At 37.9% G+C, this 23,678-nt stretch overlaps 1 protein-coding gene across 1 annotated transcript; it reads left to right on the plus strand.

The window, feature by feature from the left end:
• Nucleotides 1-22,163: 22,163 nt before the first annotated feature.
• Nucleotides 22,164-22,517, plus strand: LOC149220324 (uncharacterized). Its single transcript, XM_089387050.1, has one exon. The coding sequence runs from the start codon at nt 22,164-22,166 to the stop codon at nt 22,515-22,517; it is 354 nt and encodes a 117-aa protein (XP_089243176.1).
• The last annotated feature ends 1,161 nt before the right edge of the window (nt 22,518-23,678 follow it).

Genomic DNA, 23,678 nt, shown 5'->3' on the forward strand with positions numbered 1-23,678 from the left:
GGGATGGTTGCCTTCACATAGCCTACAGGGGAATCGAATCTTCCCTTTCTTCTTACCACTACTCGTTGATAGGGTGGCATTGTCATGAGCTTCAGAGGGCAATGAGGGACGAGCCGTATCTCGAGACCATACTTCTAGGATCTTGGGAATACCAGGACAATCACGAAGAAGATGGTCATCCTTGCACAATCAACAAGGAAATTTGACCTTTTGCGGAGGAGCAGAAGGTGGCTCGACTTGAGTTGTACTTTTAGCCTCTCACTTAGGAGACTTATTCTTCTTCGTCATCTTCTTCTTCTTCTTAGCCACCTGGTTACTTGAATCCAGACTTTCACCAAGCGAAGAAGGGGAGAGGTCCACCTTAGAATCAACATGATGTTGTTCGGGTGGAGGAACTGATTGATGAGTAGTTGCGACATTAGGGACCAGAGAGGTTGAGAACAACCAAATAGGAACCCGACAGTTAACCTAGGAAGGGACAACGTTGCCATCTAAGGAGCACCAACATTCCCAAAAGAAGGAAATGGACTAGGGTTTCCATCTCGGGGAACACCTTGACCGGTAAACTCGGGGAAGGTTGCCATCGAAAATGAGAAAGAACCCTACTCAAGCTAACGCAAACAAGATCTAACTGGGTAAATGTGAATCGTGACCAAATAAATTTTAAGACATAGGATCAAAACATGACCTTATCATTTTTAAAGAGTCAAGAAAAGGACAAAAAGATGACTCTAATCGCCTTCGAACGTTTAATGAGCCCGAAGTGACAAATGCTCAGATCGAGTGTTTCTTTTATGGAGTCCAAAAAGGAACGAAAGTGACTACTCTGGAGAGCTATGCAAAATGGTTTACCAAACAAATCCGTAAAATTGCATATATACCTTGGCAGTCATATGAAAACCAAGGACTTTCCATACGGCAATCAATCTTCCCGAATGCTATGTTCGGTGCATTACGGCTTGTAAGGCATCAGACACGGCTTCCTATGGATAAAGGATGATAACCTAGTGGGGTATTCCCATATACTCGACGTTACGTGGGAGCTCAAATCCGTACTAGACCACTATTGCGTCAGGGAAGGAGGAATCACCCAACCTTGAGTGAAACAAAAGTGACTAGGTTGAACGACACCGGAGCACGTCTCTTAGCCTAGACCTCTAAATGTGTGTGTTATGTTCCAATACGTTGTTAGATTCATTCAGTTCATTTTAAAGTTGATCTTGTATTAGGTTTCAGTTTCTAGGCCTTACCGTATGTAATCTCTCAAAATTCCCTAAATGCAAACTATATGCCAAAATATGTCATTTCATTCGATGAATGCTAGTTACGAGAGGGTTTGAGCGCTTTCACGCAAACAAAATGATCACAACACAACAAAGAACTTCCCTAATGCAGCTAATGGAAATTAACAAACTTTTCTTTAAGATCACTAATCACTAATCAAAATGAAAAGTTCTAATTCTCATTAGCTAATAAAAAGCAAAAGAGATTTTTTATTTTGTTGATGATGGAAAAATGCACTAAACAACTTTGAGAAATGAAAACAAAAAATTCTATTCAATACAAGCACATTCAGTTCCCTAAATCACAAATCAAAGCTCCAAAGAACAAGAAAAGTCCCAAAGAGACCAATGAGTCGTGTGATCTAGGCTCAAAGTGAGACGAAGCGGAATTCAAGTGAAAGCGAAGCAAGTCACCCAAATAACGCAATAAAACGATTTACAACCACCAAAAAAGTGCAAGGGAGTAATCAAAGAATCGACTGGACCACTAGAAGACCAAAACACCTGAGGAAGGCTCGACACACAAAGCCACTAGATGCCCTAGGGCTAGAAATGTGAAATCGATAGAAAAAAGCAAACACCAAAAGGGTAAAGATAAAATCCAGTCAAATCATACTCCAACACACTCAAGTAGTCTAAAAAAGGTACCCAAAACAAAAACTAAGCTCAGAGGGCTCACAGCCAAGAAAACTTCAAAAGTTCCCAGGCCTGGCGCGACTGTCAGGCTGAAACTAACGCCTTTCAGGTATTGGCGCAGGTTGTCAATGTGCAACATGCGCCAACTGGTGTGACTGTAGCGCTACAAAACAGCTCCAGTTGAGTTTGCTATGGAAAAATAAAAACAAACGAGCCAAAGCTAAGTCAACAGTACCCAGGTACACCAAGGGGCAAGAAGCAATACAGGGACTCAACCCAGAAAGCTAATTAAGCAAGAGAAACCAAGAAACAACCAAGAAACATGGCAAGTTCCAAGCCGTTCAGCTCGTAAACCAAACTGGAGATGGACTGAAGTGGCATTGATCTACTTTGCTAATGCAAAGCAATAGCGTTTCGAAGGCTATCTGGCCGTACTTCAGGCTCCGTCTAAAGTTTACAAATCAAACAACAAGACAAAACAAACAACAAGGCAAAAAGCCAACTCCCCAGTGGAGTCACCAAATTGTTGTGGAGGTAAATCCCCTCTACGGATAGAGGCGATCCCTACTATCCCAAATGGGGTCTAGCAACAATCAAACAATGCTAACACGCAGGTTCCTAATTGCAAATCAAAGACCGATGATGAGGGCCTACCTGGATTCCAACGCTAGTACTTGTAGAAGAGTCGTCGCTCCCGTTCCTTTGCTCTGGCTGGTCACAATCCCCACGATCCTCGTGAACAGACACTTGCACATGCAAAGAGCGACACAAATACAAGCATAAAATCCAATAGATGCAACTATATAGTAGTCAAAAAGGATATAACTCAATCATCATTACAAAGACAATAAGAGTGGAACCATAGTGATAGTTGTCTATTATTGATAAACAACAAAGAAGAATACAACCATAGTTCTGACGTCAAATCCTCCTTTGGCTGGGTGATCAGCAGCACATGCCTTGCAAAGCTTGTTGGGAATGGGGAACAAGCCTCTCTCTCCTTGGTTACTTGGACAAGAATCTCCTCACTTTAGATTTAGCTTCATGGGAATGAAGAAGGCTTCTTGTAGCATGAGCTTAGCAATTCTGAGACTTTGGGACTTAGAATTTGGAATTTGGAGACTAACTTGTCAAAGGCAAAAGGACAAGCTTTTATAGATAGAGGAGAAGGAGTTAGGGTCATCCACAAGATTCATGGGATTGGCTTTATCGCTAAGAAGCTTCCATGAGAGGTGGAGAACTACTTCCCTTCTATGGAGATTCGAAGCCCAACTGAAATAACTCAAGATGGAATCGGTTCATGAATAGGTTAGGAAGAACCTTCGTAAGTTGGTTTGTTAAAAAATTTACCCAACTGGGCTGGCGCGAGTGCGACTCTGAGACAGAGCGCCAGCTGGCACGCCCTCTTTGGAGGATTTCCCCCATTGGCGTGAGTGACACACAGTGGAATCGTGCCAATGGAAAAAGGGCTATATGAAGTACATACTTAAGGGGATACAATGCAAGTGTTTTCAGGTTATGTCACTTCTCACAGGTCCCAGAATAATTCCTCCAAGGTGCGGGAGAAGGGGTAATAGGGACGGTGACAAATTACTATGTAGCAATGTGGATGCATGCGATCCCACCCATTTGGCACACTCACCAAGCTGAATACAAGAAGCAAGTCTGACTAAAGTTGTACGTGTATTTTGACAAGTTGATGCACACGACCACCAACACATGCTTCGAGATCACCGTAGACACTATGCATCAACATGTTGCAAGTCTGGTCGCACCCAGGATGACCATGCACATGTTATCAAACAAGTTGGATGGAGGAGCCATATCAGTGCACCTGGATGCAATGAAGGAAAGAGTTCACTTTAGCAAGATGTCACCATTGAGTGCACGAACACCATCACGAATGACCAAGCTTGGCATCAGCTCACCACCTTCAACCATCACAAGGATGTCAAAGACTTTATCTCACCACAATGGTTCATGTATTATTGGTGTCTTGCATGGCTTGCTCAAGCGATTTGGTTCACATGGGCACATGTGCATTGTAATGTAATGTCTTGTCAAGTGGAAGTTCAAGTGTCAATAGTTGAATGTAACCGTCATAAAGTAGTTGAAGAGTCATGAGGGTAGATGAATGGTCGCAAAGGGGAATTTCAAGGGTCATCCCACCCTTTGCTATAAACAGCCCCTCATAACTCATTGTAAAGGCTTTTGGTGAGCCAAGCTTCCAATAGGACTATCTTAGAGAAAGCTTGGACAATATTGTAACAAGCCTTGGCTTCTCCACTATGCAGAGCTAGTATATGTCTCTAGAGGAGCAGGTGGTTGTGGTTGTAATGTTCCATTGTTGGAAATAGTGGTTGGACATGGATGTATTGTATGAGTAGAACTTACACTTCTTAATATAAAAAAGCTAGCATGTTTCATGCATATGTTGTATTGTATTTCAACTATTTTGAGTACTCTAAATGATATATGTATCTCTTACACATGCATGTGTAGCTATTTCTATATATGTATGTATGGATCTTTATGAAATGTGTTGTTGGTTTAACCATCACTTTGGATTGCTAGCTTACTTGCCTTCCATGTTGTGATGCATATTTTCTTGTTTGTTCCCTTCTTAACTCCGTGCTATCACAGGTTTCCAAGGGGTGCACTCATCTCACCCTCCGTGTGTTAGAACCGCTCATGCACCTTCCTTGAATTACTGCATATGTCACACCCTTGCTACCAACAGAGACATATTACTTGCCTCTGTACGAAACCACAACCAAGGCATTACTGTACAACCCATTGCTAGGACTCCTACACCAAACGGTCTGAGGTCTGATTGGGACTTCTTACTAGGGAGATCCCCTAACATGTTGGTGGGTCTAGTACTACCAACAAGGTGCATTATGAGTTGAACCTGACACCCAATACATTTTTATCAAGCAAGTGAAGAAGTTGAGTGCTTGAAATTGTACTCTATTTTCCAAAAGATTCATCTCATTGTAAAAGATTGGGTTCATTTTTGATAGTATTCGACACCCTTATTTTTCTAAGAAGCTAAATCAAGTGAGTGAGTGAAAAGTGAGTGAAAAGTGTAAGTGAACAAGTTTAAGACAACAAGAAAGCTTGAAATTTATTGAAGCAAAATCAAGCGAGCATGAAAAAAGTGAGTGTGAGTTCAAGCATTCAATTGTTAACACAAGTTCAAGCAAGCGTGAAATTCAAGTGACGATGAAGAAAGCATCAAGCAAGCGAGTTCGAAAAATCAAGGAAGTTCAAAGCTAAAAGAAAGCGAGCATAATAATCAAGTCACAAGTGAGCATGTCAAAGATCAAAATGGGTAAAGGAGGAAAACATCTTCAAAGTGCAGAGCTCGAAATTAAAGAGCTGAAAGAGTGAAATCATGAGTTACAAAACACAATTGAAATATTGGAATAGAAGTTAAAGAAAAATCAAAACTTAATCAATCAAATGACTAACACATTAGAAGAAACAAAATATTTTCAACTTCATCTAGAAATTAAAGAACAAATCATTAATACACTCCATCTAAAATTAAGTGAAAAGCAAGATTTACTTGATGCACAATGTACAAAAAAGAAAGATGCAAGTTGTGACACAGAAGACCTCATCTAAACAACAAGTGAAAGTTGTGATACAGATGACCTTATTCAACATGTTGATGAAGGTTGTTACACATATGATCTAATTCACCAGACTGATGCAAGTTGTGACACAAATGATCTAATCCACTAGGTTGATGTAAGTTGCAACACAAGTGATCTCATCCACCTAGTTGTACTAATAAATGATGCAACCAGTAATACAAAATATCAAATTGAACAGTTTGATGTAGCATGTGAAACTAATGAATTGTTAATGGTTGATGCTCGGTGTGATACAAATGATTTAATGAATCTAGTATAGAATGTCAGCAGCAACATCAAGTGTGAAGAACAACAACAAGATGGTGTTTCCAAGAAGGTGATCAGACCTTTGGAAGAAATTTCTGTCAACAAAGATCGACATGGCCTAAGATACAATAAAGAAAACACTATGTATGTTTCAGATTTCTCGAAACCAGATCAATTTATAAGTGCAAGTTTTTAGAAAATGCTGAGAATATGGTTAAGTGTAACCATTGTAAGAGAAATGGACATATGGAGAGTAATTTTTTTTACCTCCATCCTTGTCACCATCGTGGCAAAAAAAATCATTCATCAGCAAGATGTTGCAAGTGAAATCAACCACCTAGAGTGAAGATCAATTATGCATTGATTGGTTCTTGGAAGCGGTCATCTACAGTCAAACAAATGTCTATGTGTTACAGAAGGATTTAGTCTCACATGAAGACAAATATTGCATCCAATAGTGAATAAATGGTACTATCATGCACCAAAAAGAGGGAGTACAACAGTGAAACTCTCCTACACCTTAAGGGGGGGCGTTCATAAATAAAATGTAGATGATTGTCTCTCCTTTCAGTGGACAAATGGGGGAAATAATAATGGAATTGAAGGTAGTTGTTAGATTGAAAGTCTCGATAACATCAACAAAAATAGCCAATGAGAAGTTTAGTCAACATCAAAACAACTAGTGGGAGGTGATCATCAAAGAAGCTAGTGGGCATCATCATTAAAAGAAGCTAGTGGGCATCTTCAAATTTTCAAGTGGGAAAGTAATTGAGAATTTGAACTTCAACAAATTCGCTAGTGGGAATCATCAAATTTTATCAGGGGACAAGTGATTAGGATGTTGATTGAGTGCATTTGTGGACATTATTTTGTTCACTTTTATGGTCAGTGGACCAAGCAAATGAAAAATGGATCCTTTCACATTGCAGCTTGGAACTTGATGGAGTTGTTAAACAAATTCTAGAGATGTATCAGAGTTGCAGCTGATTCATGTTCTCTTTAGATTGGAGTTTTTTCAGCATCCAGGTTTGGCAGTTTTTCAAGCAGTTTTTTCATTGATGATCAACTCAGCAGTTTCAACATGAGGACTTGCAGATGGTACTAGGCTCTTACTTTGGACTTATGATTAAGGGGGGGAATGTTAGGCTCACTCTCACATCATAAAAACAATTATAAGTCCAAAATATTAAATATAATTAAAATCATGAAAGTTGGATTTATTCCTATTTTTCTGGATAATTGGGTTTGTTCCTCAAACTATGGTGTTTGTTTAGGTCTAGTTGGTTGAGAGATTCTCTCCAACTAGCTAGGCACCTAGATTAGTGTATGGTTGATATATTCACTCAACCAAAGTGATTATGTCCAAGATAGAAAAATTATATTGAGACATTATCCTCATGTATTTATATTTGTATCGTTCTCATTTTTTGTACAGAGTGTGTGTGAGGAATACAATACATTCAAGCATCAGAATTTTTTTCCATGTCTTTGTTGTTTAGGTCTATGATATTTTATTTTATGTTTATTTAATTTTCTTCAACAAGCCTCTCAGATGAAGCCAAGCACTAGGGGAGCCATGAACAAACAACTAAAATAAGAATATTCCCTGCTACAGGAAGGAAGAAAGTTGCTAGAGGAAAATAGAAAGTTGCTATAGGAAAGTGTTGGACAACTAAAGGATAGATCAAGAAGGCAACTAGGGCCATGAATGAGGCATAATTAGGTCACTAAGTTGCTCAGAGGGTGAGCAACACTTTCAACAAGGGTATGATGGGTCTCCAAATTAGACATAAATTAAGGCCCATCTGACCATCCTTCCGCACATTAGATCTCTCTTTTTGCATTAGATAACATATTTTAAATTTAATATGTTCATTAGGAAGGTTTATGGATAATTGCATATTTATGTCTAATATTATTTATTTCTGATGAATATTGTGAGAATATTGGGCAAATTATGAAGATTTGGAGGAGATAATCTAGGGACTTGCTCCCTACTACAGGAGGATAAATATTGGATAATAAGTCAATAGGATATTATGAGATTATTGCACAAATTCTCGAGCTCCATTGATTGAGAAAATCTAGGAATGTGTTCTGTGTCATTTAATGCAATTTCATAGTGTTGGGAACCAGATCCACTATTTGAGGGATATTGGAGGGGAAATCTTCCTCCTTTCAAGGAGAATGCTTCCTCATCATTTTTTATAAGTATCAATTCGAATTTTCCTCTAGGGGATGGTTCTTTTAGTCTTCTTGTGGAGAAAACTTGTATTTTTGCAGCTCCACTTTCATTTCTAGCAGGGATGTAATTGGATTGATTCAGATAATGATGATTGGTGCCATTTTTATCCTATAAAGCTTGGTATCCTTCATAGGACTCTGAGTTTCCTTGGGCTTGGCCTTCCCAAGAGCCTTAGAGCCCTTTTGTATAACTTACTTTTCTTCTTTTCACTTCTTATTCACATGCTTCTCTTGTTCTTGTTTTTCCTATTTCTACATTTAGTATTGATGATTTTTGTTGTAGGATTGGGTTAAATGATTGAAGTGAGTCATTTTGCAGGCTATTTATAGATTCAAAAGAATTATTTCATCTTTGGAGAAAATTTTGAAGTTCATAGACATCATTGAGCTACTTGGATTAGTTTAGTTATTCAAAAATCTAAAATTTCTGGAAGTCCCTTATAGCAAATAGTAGTAGTTTTATGATATTTTCTACAACATTCTAGTGAGCTTAATTTTAGTTTATTCAAATTGAATTATATCATAAAAAAGTTCAAGTTAACAAAAAAATTTACCGAATTTCATTTTCACTTGATTAGGTTAGGCATTTGATAGGTTAACTAGCTCACTAGTTCTCGAATTTCTAGATTTTAGACTAGTATTTTTTTGCTATTTTTTAAGACATGTGAACAAGGGTATTTTGGCATGATTGCACTTTTAATGGAGAAATAATACATCCTAATAAATAAGAAAAACTCCCCATCTCATTTTCATTTGATTTCCTTGGTCATTCGATGAGTTATCTCTTCCTATAGAAAACATGTAACTTCCTGTAGCAAACCTGTAACTTCTTGTAGCAAACCTATAACACCACTTTCCTTCATTAGTTTTGATCCCCATTGCAACTATGACTTAGTCTATATGAATAATGACCCCCATCTATGATTTTATGATTAGGGGAAGCTCCTAAGCCACTCCAACCCTTCCTTTTATTCACTGCAAAAATAGAGTAGACTTAGTTTCTTTATCATAAGTATGGTGCAAGTAGGTTACCGATTTACAAGCAAGTGTGAACTAGGTAGATGGTACATGCAATTCTGATTGGTAGTTTGATGAATTATGAAAGATAAAATAACTTTATTTCTACAACTAGATTAACCTTTTTCCTTTCACGAATTGATTGGTTAAATTTATAAGTTGAGCAAGTAGCATTTCCATTTGTTGCAAATAGAGTAACAATTCCATTTTTGCTTTGATTGCATAACATTCACTCCATTACATCATATCAAAGAAAGAATGAAACATTTTATGTTGCATATATAGTGTAGATACCTATTACATTTGCACAAACCTCGGGTTGCTAATTAAAGTTGGTAGCCTTGGGGGTTGCAACATTCTTGTTGCAATAATGGGGATCATCAACTAGCATAGAGTGCCACACAAGTTTCAGGTGGGAGATGAGGCTTAGTTGCATCTATAGAAAAAATGCCTTATAGGGGCCCATCAAAAGATTCAACCATTCCATTATGGATCTTACACCATCACTGATGATGTGGGTGACAATTATTTTGAGCTAAATATCCCCCTATTCCTTGACCTACACCTAATGTTCAATGTGGACAACCTTCAACTATACTTTCCACCATTGTTAGACACATCGGAAATCGCAGAGTAACTAACACCGATGAAGCTAAACCTATATTTCATTAGCATGCTATAACTGATTAGATATTGGAAACACAAATTAAGAGAAACAAAGGGTCCAATTATATTGGGTTTTCAAAGCACGCTAGTTCCTACACTAAGGCAAGTGCCTCACCACAGGCCAAGTTTAGCAGAAGCTCCCCCATCTCATGGAGGCACTCAATGCAATGGTGACCATTTCTTCCTAAGAGGGGATGATTGATCCAAGTATATATCAATGTGATCCATATGGATATTAGTGGCCACCCACCTATTCCACTAGCTCACGACACAATTTTCCTATTTTGGTAGTTTTATATTTTAAGTAGTTTTTAGGTCTTTAAATTTTTGAGCCATTTTGAGGCCCTAAATGATTTTTTTTGAAACAAACTAATGTTAGTTATAAAACTCATCAACAGAAAAAAAATTTACTCCTTTAATATAATTTTCTAATGGACTATTATGCACACCAAACAGAGATCGTATGCCAAAGTTACCACCTTAGGAAGTCGACGTTCCAACTTACCCCATCAATGCCCATAACCCTTTGGCACTTCATCTCCTAGGGTTAGGTTTTTGAATGTTTAATGTTTCTCATTATTTCTTCACGATAAAAATACCTCTGAGCCTCATTGTAACACAATTCAAGAATGCACATAGCCAAATCTCTTCTCATATCTAAGCTAACACCATTTGAGCTAGTTTGTTTTCATTCTACATGTATATAGTTTCAACATTTTCTATTTATTAATTGAAGTCAAGTTTCACTAAATCTCTATTTTTTGTGTTTAAATATATATTTCATTTCATTCCCTTCAAAAATTCAGATCAATTTATGTGGAAGAAACTTTAATATGAGATAAAGTATTGGATAGAGTTGTATATGAAGCCACTACAACTTTAGGTTATTAGGTAGAGTTGAGAGAATGATTCGAGTTTGCAAGAAAGAGAGAGAGAGATACTTGTACAATACGAATAAGATAAAGTAAAAGAAATTATAATGAATGCATAATCATAAAGAAAGTTTAGAAGCTAAAAATGGTGTGCATACATGGCATGGTCATGTTCATTTTAGTCACCTAAGGATGATTGATGTAGTACCATCATTGGAAAAATACAAAAATCAATCCCAAGTGTTGGGACGTGGTCCCCTAGGTCCAATGTTGACTAAGATATTGTAAAGTCTCTATATTTTGAGGAGCGGAGCGTGAGTAGAATAGGTCACTAGGAGTGAAGGGGCTTAAGGAAAGTCAAAGCCCCTTAGTTTTGTATTGTTTTGAGTTTCGACCATCATTTACGGACCATGGTATTGTAATAGGAAATCGTATAAAAAGGATTCCTTACCAAGTTAAAAGGTAATATTTTAAGTAAGATTGGATATGATTTTGAGTCTATAAGGTGTTGAAGCCTCAAAATTATTTTGCTCTAATATGGGGGATAACCACCCGGTCCGAACCTCAAAGTAAGCTCCTTTTCTGTTTGGTATGGTGGCTCCGACTGGGGATGTTGGGACCAGTTTCCCAATGTTGGTTTTAAAATGAGAATGGGTGGTTTCAAAGCGATTGCAATAAGAATAATGATAAATGAATTACCTATTCTAGCATGTAAATCTCTAGCTAACTTAATCTAATATAAACCTAGGTATTCTGTGTGATATGCGATCTAAAAACATATATGTTTGACATGTGATAATAAAGATCACTCACAAATTAAACAGAGATGATAACTTGTAAAGATAATTTCTTTGAATAAATAGTTAGTCAAAGAAATGTATAAACTATATCGCATATGTTAGTGATCATATGTGAAAATAAATACTTTCAACTAAGCATTGTACAATAGTGCAATTAACACATAACAGAAAGAAGATATTCCATATATAATTCATGAAAACAAAATGTTATCACTAGTTAAACAAAAACAAAACTAATCATACAAGATAAAAGTACCATATGTGTGAGGTTCTACTCATTTGACTAATGACATAGATCAACTTGTTTCTTCAGATCAAATTATTCTCCAAGTATACAATAGTGCATCAACAAAGAAAAGTAGTCTGATAATCAAAAGAAGTGACCATTTTCCATAATTTTATCAAGGAATTCACAAAATTACAGAAGTGCATTCATTGCAAATGTTTTTAATAAAATTCCAAACCCTTCTCTAAATGCATGAGAAGGGTATAAATACTATCTAACTAAAGTTCAAAAATAGATTATACAAAATATTTGAGGAGGTTTCAAATAACCTTCCTATTAACTAGCAACTAACTCTAAAAATAAAAGTGATTTGATGAGAAGAGGTTATAAAGATGACTTGTTGTCTGCCATACTCTCCTTTAGATCGCATACATTGGACATCAGTTTCACTTGAGGAGGTGCCCCAAACTGCGTTCTGACCTGTCCCGCGAAGATAAAATCTATGAGAGGTGGCAACATCCTTTGCGTTGAATGGAGTGAATAGTTGAGTGTCCTTATTTGGCTGTGAGGTTTGACAAGGAATTGCCAATATGCCTCCCAGTTAGTCTTTGATAACTTTGTGATCACTTCCCTTTGGTTTTTTAACTTTTCCTTCTAGTTTTTATCCAAGTCATTCAAATCTGGTAGCGTCTTTATATTATCTTCTTTCATAAAGTTGGTAGTGTGCAAAGTGTGATTTACTGCTTTTATAATTTTCTTTGCCACTCCTGCTGCTCTTGCCACTGCTAATTTAGCCTGCTTGATCCGCACATCCTAATCTGTGAATAAAATGTCCTTATGTGTCTCCTCAATATCGGGCAGATTATCTCTCCTTCCTTCTTCAGTTTCTTCCATTCAATGAATTCAGAGATCTTTGTATTTAAATCATTAAATTCAGTTCTCTGATCAATCACCTTATCCATTAACTAATCACTGGTAATCAGATAAGGAGTGACATGTGACATTCTCTGGAAAAATAGATCTTGTTGTTTTGATAGAAGGGAATTTAGCTCTAGTGCCTCTTTGATCAATTCATCGACAATAAGGACATCTTTATATTTTTCCATGACTTCTTGCAATTCTTGGATTTGCATGTTCTTTGCAGAGATGTCTACTTCATGGCTTATCTTTAATACCTCCATATTCTATTGTAATTGGGCTATTTGTTCAGTGGCTTGCTAGTTGACATTTTCCTTCTCGATTTGTAGTTGTTGCTCGAGCTGCACTATATTTTCTTCCCTTTCCCTTAACAAAATATATACCTAAGTGGCTTTATCCATGGTGGCAATTGCATATTCCCCTATAAACTATGATAGTCTGGTCAAATTTTCAGCAAGATTGGAAGGAATATCCTTCCAAACAATGTCCATTAGCTCATTCCCTAGTGGGATCTCGGGTAATTCCACCCTCCTTATTTTCCTCTATCTTCTCACTACAACCTTATGCAGTGGGATGTAGAACACATCTAAAGGAGGAATTTCAATAACCTTTAGGATAATTTCTGATGTGGGCAAAGCAAGAATGATTTCTGTATGTTGCAAACTTGTCCCTTGCTCATCCATCGGCTCAGACTTTGATTTTTTCTAAGTTTGCAGAGGAGTGTGATATTCCATGGTTTCCTATACATCTGTTGTATTAGGAGTATCTTGTAGCCTTTTAGTAAATTGGTCCCATTCTTTCTCTAATTCGTTTCTTTTGATTTCGGACTGGTATCCTTAGCTAGGTCACTTATGATCTATTTTTCAGTTGACCTTCTACTGGATTCCGATGTATTCTCTATATCATGTGTTTTCCCTATATCCTGGGCTTTACCCATATCCACTTAAGATTCTATGTGATCATTTGACCCTTCGTTGTTGATATTTACACTGGGTGTAGGATTTTCATCAGCTCTTAACAAATGCAATGGGATTGTTTTGAGCCTTTTACTTCTGAATTCCTGAAACTTTTCAAAATCATCAAGATTTAAATTTCCCTTTGCCCAATCGAATGCTTGTTCGAATGATTTAGTAGATTGTAAAAGATCTTCAGAATCATTAGATTCATGGTTGAAGGGCTTGATCTTTACTGGAGTAGTAATATTGTGTGCTATCTTGTCTGGGCCAAATTTCCTCTTTGGCAGAGTATGGAGCCTAAGGTTCTCTAGGCTTAGTATTCCTTGTTTGCATGGTTGAAATTTGCCAAAAAAAAATAACCACACCAGATGGGAAAGGATGGCCACAATGGCTTTTTGTTATATTTTAGGGTCTTGGTTAAGCCTTTTCCCACAGTCTAGTGGGCTACTTCTCTTGCTAATAGCTTGTCGGAGACATACAAAGGGAGTACACATGGGTCCGTTGTACTGCCAAAAACTCTAATATATGTAAACCATTCTTCAGCAAAATACTTTCCTACTACGAGAACGTTTGTAGCGGCTTCTTTAGAAAACCTGGGGACTTTCTTATTAAAAGCCAATTGATGTAATGGTAAAATAACACGGTGGCATATTTTATAAAAATGGGGTATATAATGGGATTCCTACATCTGTTTATGGCTGAGATGGATGGGGTTTAGTTCTTGCAAAGTCCATTTCCAACCCATGATTGGAAACTTAGTATAGAAACATATGGCCTCCATGATATAGGCACTGAAATAAAATGGAGGAAGGTTCTCTATGGAGGTGGATCTCTTCTGACGATACTCAGAAATGGCAGTGGCTAGATTATTAGATAGGATAGTGGCCCAATTCATTATGTGAGAATTTACACATGCATCTATCACAGGGACATAAAGAATTTGGTATTAATTGTTAATCCATATAACCTACATAACATAGAAGCTGCATAGTTATGGGGATTTTCCAAAGAAGCAATGGGGTACATACCTGTCTTATCATATTTGAATTTGTTCTCTAGGACTCCCCAACCCTAGATAATCTTGAATGGTTCTTCATTCTTCTTTGCGAAGTTGGCCAGGTATGATGTGTCATATATCTCCTAAGGTTCAGGTATATGATACATTTGCTTCAGGTCTTCAGCTTTGAATGACCCCATTAGCTCCATCTTTGAGTTTCTGAATTTCATGTCTTCTGTTGTTTCCTTTGTGACAATAATTTTAGGCTGCTCATCTTCAAGTCTATTATATATGACTTCCCATGCTGTCGCTCCTCCATCGGCACTGCAAACTATATCAGCAAATATGGGCGACATCTTGGATACCTCAGACTCTGAAATGCTTTACCTCCTCTTCTTTTTCATCACCTTCCGTAATGACATCTCTTTTGAAGCTTGCCTAAAATGAAAGAGATATATCAGTGCACACAATGGAGGGAAATTAAGGCTGAGAGTTCTCCAAAATGACTTTGAATCATGGGAAGATTTTGCATGAGATTTGTGTGTTAACTAGCCATAACTTTAAAACATCAATTGCTCTCCTCGGGCTGCTAAACATTAATTACTCTGTCAAACCACTTAATATTTCATTAAAAATCAGTAACTTCACACACTTCATGCTTTATTTGTGCATCACAACTTTCAAACATTGCCATATAACATTGTTCAAAGTTAATGTGAAATGTGATTGTGAAAATTGCAATATCGCATTTTGCAAATTCTTAAGGGGTGACACAATGGCATGCTTTATCAATTTGCAATTTGAAAAGTGTGATCATGTGTTATTAAAGTGTTGTGGTCAAAAAATCGCAGCGGGGACCTCATTGCATATCACGTTTCGGTATTTCGATGGAATGTTAGCAATTGTTACATGGAAAACCGCGAGATGTGATTTGCGATAAGAGCTTAAAGAATGAGTTTTTTTTTGAAGATTTTTAAGACAAATTTGTAAAGTTAGCATTTATTTTCAATGTCTAAAATTCTAAAAGGGTCCCCATTTATATGCCAAATATTAACTATTACTCTGTATAAATGGGGGGGTTGTTACATAGTACAACATAAGGGTACGATATATCTGTACTTTGGGTGAAGGGGAAGGCTCCCATGGCTATGCGCGTGGAGACCTTGGTAAGTTTGAAACTGAGTGCACGGGCCCCTGCAGCTGTGTGTGCAGGATTTGGAAAGTCTGTATATTGAAGATCTGAAGCAATAGCGAATATTTAAAGCAATTCTATGTCCAATTTATATAATTAACTGTGTTCTATTTTATGTGCAATCGAATTCCATTTATCTGTACTTTTGCATTTATTTCTCTATGAAGATCTGGATCTATTGTTGTATGTTATTCTATGCATGACTATATGTTTACGCAAAGTATATAATTCTATTTAACTGAAAATAGCTTTAATTTTGGGAATTTCGGGGAGGGTTCGTGAAGGTTAGGTTAGGTTTGAAACTAAATAGATGCTTTAACCCGACATCATATAGCCTTTTGGATGCACAAACCTAGTTCTAGCATCCCCCAACGCTACCTCAGGTGAGACTGCAGCTTGCACTAAGCAAGTTGTTGCCGGAAGGGTTGGTAGTGTAGGGTTTTGTTAGTTAGCGCAGTGAACTCCGAACCTGGGTCCAAGTCCCCTCAAGCCAAAAAAGGGTTCCATTCTCAGGACTGGGATCTATCTGAGGGATGTGTGATGTGGCACAATTGAATACCAACTATGAAGGAAATCAAGAAGTGGATAGATCAAAAGTTACACGAATTTGCAACTCAGGAGAATTGAAATCCATGCTTGTCAAAATAAAAATGGTTACAGAGGTATCTCTACGTAAAAGTACATGAAGTTTTTTTTCCCCCCCAGCCAAACTCCTAGCCTAACAATATCTTTAGCCTAGATCAAGCTGCCGAAATGTGCCTTAAGTCCAAAAAATGGGGCAGTATTGGGGGATGCTAGAACCAGGTTTCTGCATCCAGAAGGCTATATAATCTGGGGTTAAAGCGTTTCCTTAGTTTTAGGCCTGATCTGATCTTCACAAACCCTTATCCTGAAATTCCCAAACTTAAATTGATTTTCAGTGAAACAAAGTTTTGAAGTTCACGTAAACATCTAGTCATGCATAGAATAAAATACAACAACAAATTTAGATCTTCGCGGAGCAATAAATACAAAAAATACAGATAAATGGAATTTAATTGCAGGTAAATACAAAACCTATTTAGTATGGCGGATACAATGAAAATGCCTGTATTCAGGGGCTAGGGATCAGAGGATCCTGACTAGTTCTTGTTCATCACAGAAGCTATGTTGAAAGCACAGTAGGTTAATGATGGTGACATGAAGAAAGCACAACTAGTTACGGCGTTGCAGGATAGAGCACTTACTGGCACATTAGATACAATATGACTCATCTAGCTTCTTTGTTAGATAACATGAAGGATGCGCTGAATGTAGAGTTTAGGAAGCCAAATTTGCAAGCTCAGTGTGTGACTGAAATCAAGGAAATCAAGGAGAGGGTTAATGAGTCTGTGTGGGATAGAGATCAGCGACTAAAGTGCTTACTGATTCAGGATAATCTTCAGATTTCAGGCGAACAACATAGGGACTGGTACATATCTTCATTATTACCTCACTTAAGACTGCCATTATGTCAGCAGAATATTGGGTCTCAAGCTGAAACGTTGGAAATCACAATGAAACTAGAAGCTTCACCGATCCAAGATACAAATATAGGAGTTCAACAAATGAGTCGCAGTTAGCAAGCCTGCATATGGAGTTGCAAGATCTGAAGAAGGGAAAGTAGGTTAAATCGGAAACCCATTTTGAAGTTTGGTGCACGAAGTGTAAGGCTAAAGGTCATCATAAAGATGAGTGCCCTGTATTCTGGGATTATATAGCTACAGGAGGTCCTAACCCACTGAAGGCAGAATATTTCATTAGATCAAGCACTAGTGCAAGTGCCTGGTGTAGCATCTACCAAGTATCAGGACAACATTCAATAGATAATTTTTCTCTATTACAGAAGTTTATACAGTTTCCAAAGAAACTACTTTGTAAGTTTTGTAAATCAGTTTCTCATGATGAAAGGAATTGTCAAAGCTATGAACTAATGATGGACAAGACTCCGTTGTATAGATGCAGACTAAAAAGCGTGTGTAGAACGATAAAGGTTCACCTAAAGCTCGCATAAGATTCCAAGGACAGGGAAGAGGATGAGTAGGAGGAGCTGGAAGAGGTCAGGGCTAGATTATTTGTTAAACTATGGAGAACCAGGCCACTTTGCGCATGAATGTTAGAATCCAACGCACCCTTCTTGTCAGTATTATCGTCAAATTGATCATGTTACCAGTCTTAATAGGAAAGATGCAGGAGAAGAAGAACCAATAGCCAACGTGGAAAATTTAGGTGACGATATTCAAGCCATGCAAAGACGATCCCAATATCAACATAGTCACACGAAGCAGTGTGGCTATTGGTGAAGACAAGGTCGAAGGAAAATAGCCAGAATCAGATCTGTGGTTCTCAAAAGTCGGTGAGAGGAATTTTGGATTCAATTTACATAGAGAAAAAGAGTCGTTCATGACGGCAAGTAAATGTTTTATAGATCTAGGTGATTCTATGTCTCAGAATAATATTACGTTAGTTCCACGAAAGGAAAAACCTGATGAAGCTACTGTGACGCAGGATTCATATCCCACAATGTTAAAATCATTTCTGCAAACCTGCATGAATTTATTTCGGGATCAGAAGGTAGTTGAAGGACTGCAAGAACTGATAGATAATTGTGCCAACCAGGATAATTTGTTACCAGAACAACTCGCAGTCAATAAGGTGAACCGAATTAAGAAGAGAACTGGTAGGGAGATGTGGTTGACTACGCAAATTGGTGATTTTGAAATGGACTAGTTAGTCCTATACTTAGGCTCTGATGCTAACGTACTACCAATGAAAACTTGGGAATATATGGGAAAGCCTAAATTACAATGGTCCCCAATTCAACTACGCATGGCGAATCAACAAAAGATAAATCCAATGGGTCGCCTGTGTGGAGTAACTGTACATATTGGAGGTGCAAGAGCAGTGGAAAATTTCAAAGTTATTGAGATAGTCAATGACAGTAATCCATACCAAGCATTGCTCAGGATTGATTGGGCCTTCGACATGAACGCAATCATTAACTTAAAAAAGTGATGTATGGTATTTGAAAAGAATGAGCTTCGAGTAATTGTCCCATTGGATCTCGGTGAAGGTACGCGATAGAAAAAACTGAACTGTGATTATTATGAAGATGAAGACATTGAGCACATATATAAGTTAACTACGTGGAATGAAGATTGGATCAATCCTACTGTGGATGGAAGGATCAACTTGGGCAAGGACAGTTCCTACCAATTAGATTCCGATGAAGAATTAGAAAACTGATAGAATCAGTTGCATGAGGTCTCTACGTTGCGATGTAATTAGTTTACAAATTCTCTACATTGTATATCTACTGAGGTATGTAAGTTACCCTATTATGATGTCTTTGAAGATTTCAATATGTTTCTTGACCATTTTGAAAGGGACGTACTAGAGGAACATTAGTTCCAGGCCTTAGATCTAGCATTGATAACTATGTCTGCAAGATGGTGGGGTACGTATAAGGATAATTTTGCTAACTAAAAGGAATATCGTAGGATGATGGGATTAAGATTTGGCTACGCGAACACCCAACTCGTTGAAAAAGACAGAGGGAAGGATGATCTATGTGAACATTTGGCTTGATGGACTAAGGCATGGGGTGAGGTACCTCAACCAGAGTGGGTGCATATCTTTATTCATACCCTGGATGTTATGCTAATGAATTGGTATTTAGATATAGAGATGTGACACGAGACTATTGATTGGGATGAGATGAAGGAGAGTTTCTTGTTGACATTAAATTTTCAATATGGGTTCGAAAGCATTGATGAAGTTCTTCAGGAGATTGAAGCATCAATCTTCTGAACACCCATAGATCCTATCACTTGGGTACAACCTGACTAGAGTATGCAGCTACAACATGCTTTAGAATGTTACAATGTTATCACGAAAGAAGGTGATGAGGATTCACAGAATATTAATATCCATGAATCAAAAGGACAACGCGAAGTTGGTGGACCTACAAATGGAGATCCCTGATATTTCACAACTAGTGTGCACAAAACAGGTAAACATTGGCTTAGAGGAAGGACCAAAATTCGTGAACATTGGCGACTATTGGGATGAAGACACATTGGATAAGGTCGTTGAATTATTACATGAATACTAGGATTTTTTTCCAACTAAGTTATCTGACTTGAAAGGGATAGTACGATATTTGGGTATGATGAAGATAAATTTGAAACCTAATGCGAAGCTAGTTAAGCAGTGCCTGTGTCGGTTGAATCCCAAATACAAGAAAAAGGTAAGACAAGAATTTGATAAGATGCTCATGGCAAGAATAATTAAGCTGGTAGAAGAATCCTAATGGGTCAATCCTATGGTGGTCTAGGAGAAGAAAACGAAGGGTGATATCATGATCTGCGTAGACTTGCAGAAGTTAAATGATACATGCGTACATTATCCATTCCCTACGCCACTTACAAATGAAGTTCTCGAGAATGTTGGTGGATAGGAAGATTATTCATTTACAGATGGATTCTCGGGATACCGTCAAATTAAGATTGCGCTAGAGGATAGAAGCAAGACTACCTTCACTACAGAATGGGGGTCATTCCAATAAACAGTCATGACATTCAGACTAAAAAATTCTCGGGTAATATTTTCACGAGTGGTAGTCACAACATTCAAGGAATTCACTCATAAAGTTTTGGAAGTCTTCTTTGATGAATGTACAGTTTTTGGGCTGGTCAAGAAACATGTCTCTAGTCTGCACCTAATGTTGGATACATGTAGGAAGTATTTGATCTCCTTGAACTTGAAGAAATGTATTTTTTGTGTACCTTATGGAATATTGTTAGGCCACGTTGTCTGTAAGAAATGATTGATGGTATACCTTACTAATATTTTTGTAATTATCAATTTGGAGCCCCTGAGGAATTTCAAGGAGCTACGCACGACGTTGGGTCATATGAGGTACTACAAAATGTTTATTAAGGCATAAGCACAGATCGTTGAACCCATGGAGAAGTTGTTGAAGAAGAATGCTATGTTTTGCTGGGATGATGGCTATCAGAAGAGCTTGGATACTCTAAAGTAAAACATGGTTACGACACCAATCCTATTATTCCCGGATTAGAAGAAGGAATTTCATGTGCATGTGGATCTGTCTTGTATAGTGTTTGGAGTCGTCTTAACTCAACCAAGGGTAGGAGATATTGATTGCCCGATTACCTTCTCCAATTGAAAAATATATAAGGCTAAGAAGAACTATTTAACCATAGAGTGCGAAGGATTGGCCATGGTTTATGCACTACATAAATTCAAGCATTATTTGCTAGGTGCGCACTTTAAAATGTACACGGACCATTCTCCTTTGAAGCACCTAGTCAATAAGCATGTGTTGGTGTTGGGGGGAATCTGTAGATGGTTGCTCCTTTTCTAGGAATATGATTTTGAAGTGATAATGATGCCTGAGAGATTGAATGTTGGATCAGACCACCTCTTTTGGATTAAGAATGGTGAAGAGCCTACAAATATTGATAAAGGATTTCCTAACATGGAGCTCTTTTCTATCAGGGATGTGGATGAGAATTTTGCATACATTATTCAATTTTTGTCTAATACAATAACTCCTTAATGCTATATGACACAAAATAAGAAGGAATTAGTTGTTAGGGCTGCATATTTTTCTATGATTGCAGGGAAATTATATAAGATGGGGTCGAAAGAAGTTCTCTGCCGATATGTGCCTGAATATGAAAGGCATAGTATTCTAGCTGAAGCACATGGTGGTGTCACTAGAGGATACTTTGTAGGCAAGGAAACTTAGTAGAAGATACCTATGGTACATAAGGACTCTAAGGAATACTACAGTGTGTGCGATGTGTGTCAAAGAACTAGGAGGCTACTGTGAAGGGATGAATTGCCATTAAATCCACAAGTCATGCTACAAGCATTTGATAAATGGGCAATTGACTTTGTTGGACCTATTCAGCCACGAGGGAAGAAGAAGGGAGAACATTATATTAACACTTCCATAGACTACTTAAATAGGTGGGTAGAGGCACATCTTATGAAGGATTGCAATGCAGATACTACTACGAAGTTCATATTCGAGTTTATTCTGTTAAGGTTTGGGTGCCTGAATATTTTGATGATTGACAGATGTTCACAGTTTTTGAATGAGACAATTGTAGCTTCAATAGAGGAATTTCAGATGTACCATCAAAAGAGTACACTGCATCATCCCCAGATGAATGGAATTGTCGAGGCTTTCAACAAGATCTTGGAGAATTTGCTCACAAAGGTCTGCAATGTTAATAAGAATGGTTGGGATGTTCTCATATCAATAGTTCTATGGGCATATAGGACAACCTATAATAAATTGACTAAGAAAACACCATTTTGACTAGTTTTTGGACAAGAAGAAGTGATGGCAACGAAATATATAGTGCCTAGCCTAAGGATCACAATAGTAACTGAGATGGCAGACTACAATGTAATGGAGGAACGCCTAGCACAACTACTTGCGTTAGAAGAAGACTGCTTTTTGGTTGGCTTTCATCAGCGGGTGAAGAAAGCTAGAGTAAAGGCATGGAATGATTGTCACATTAAGCAGCGTACTTTCAAGAATGGTGATTTGGTACTGATGTATGACAAAAAGTTCACTAAATTTCGAGGGAAATTTCAGATGCATTGGCTAGGACCATATGTGATTAAGGATATTTCAGATGGTGGTGCACTTCAGCTCATGACGCTGAATGGGGAGGTATTTCCTGGCAAGATTAATGGGAGAAGATTGAAGTTTTATAGGGAGGACCTCCCCTCTGCACAATGACTATATCACCACAGGAAAGTCTCAGTGCTTTTGGCAGCTTAAAGAAATAGTGGGACTATAAACTACTCTCCCGAGGAAAAAATTTATCAGAGAAGGAAGGTTGCGTGATGTTTTGGAAAATGGCGCAGGTGGAGGTTGTGACAAGGTAGTTGTGCCATAAGGAAGGGTCCTACGCAACCTACTCAGAAAGGAACATTGGAACAACTACAGTTGATTTGACAACGTTTTTTCCGTTAAAAGGAGCGGGGGAAATGCATTTAATGCACAACTTTTGGAAAATCTACCTCCGAATTCGCATTTATGAGGAAGACCTGAGGGGGAATGGACAATTTGAATTTGAATTGGGTTATAAATATCACACCCCGCCCCATAATTGGACACTTTTCTTCTTGAGAATTTGTTATGTTTTTCTTTGCTTAAAGAGTTGAGTGTGTTATTCCATGTCTGATTACCTTAGTTTGGAAGAAGTATGGAAAGATATATTGAGGAGAGGATTAGGGAACATCATGACTAAAACATTGTCAGTATCTACTACAACACCCATGTCGCTGAGGCCAGGGCCTACTACCTCCGCAGGAGGAGAGAAAAAGCAAGAAAAAGTTGCAGTAGCCCCGGTTCGACAATCATCGTGGAAGGTTCCAACTGAGCAAAGGAAGGACGACAGAATGGATAAAAACAAGTAGCCTATGGAGCCTTCGGACTTGGACAAAGAAGAACTACATGAGGTGATTGAGGATATCAGTGCAGAAGGTGCAGAGCCAATTCCTTAGTTGAGGCCATATATGCCACTGCGGAAGCCTACCTCCAAAGTAACTAAGGACCGAGACTCTATAAAATTCAAGGTATTCACAACATTGCTGCCGAAGGAAGTACCTATTAAGGGAGATTTGTTGCCTCAAGTACCATACCTGAAGATGGAAGCTTTGGATTTGTGTGACCATGAGAAATGTTCACAGTTGGAACCCAACAAGTATCTGAAGGCGATATACTATGAGGAGGCAGTGCTTACAAGAAATGAACCAATGAAATGGGAAGTCGTTATTGAGTGCGTAGGATTTCTAACATGTTCTATGTCCCACATTTTAACCAAGCATCATTAACACTATTTGTGTGTGTCAGTTGTTTCTGTTGGTCCATGATGGGTGTCTCTAGCTGGAAGAA

The sequence above is a fragment of the Pinus tabuliformis genome, chromosome Q (genome assembly GCF_031772625.1).
Source record: "Pinus tabuliformis cultivar Carrire ecotype Pingquan chromosome Q, CPIR1, whole genome shotgun sequence".
NCBI classification, from domain to species: domain Eukaryota; kingdom Viridiplantae; phylum Streptophyta; class Pinopsida; order Pinales; family Pinaceae; genus Pinus; species Pinus tabuliformis.

What these genes read in the sequence shown, in the direction of transcription:
- LOC149220324 (XM_089387050.1), top strand. Translation starts at nt 22,164, where the DNA reads ATGGCAGACTACAATGTAATGGAGGAACGCCTAGCACAACTACTTGCG.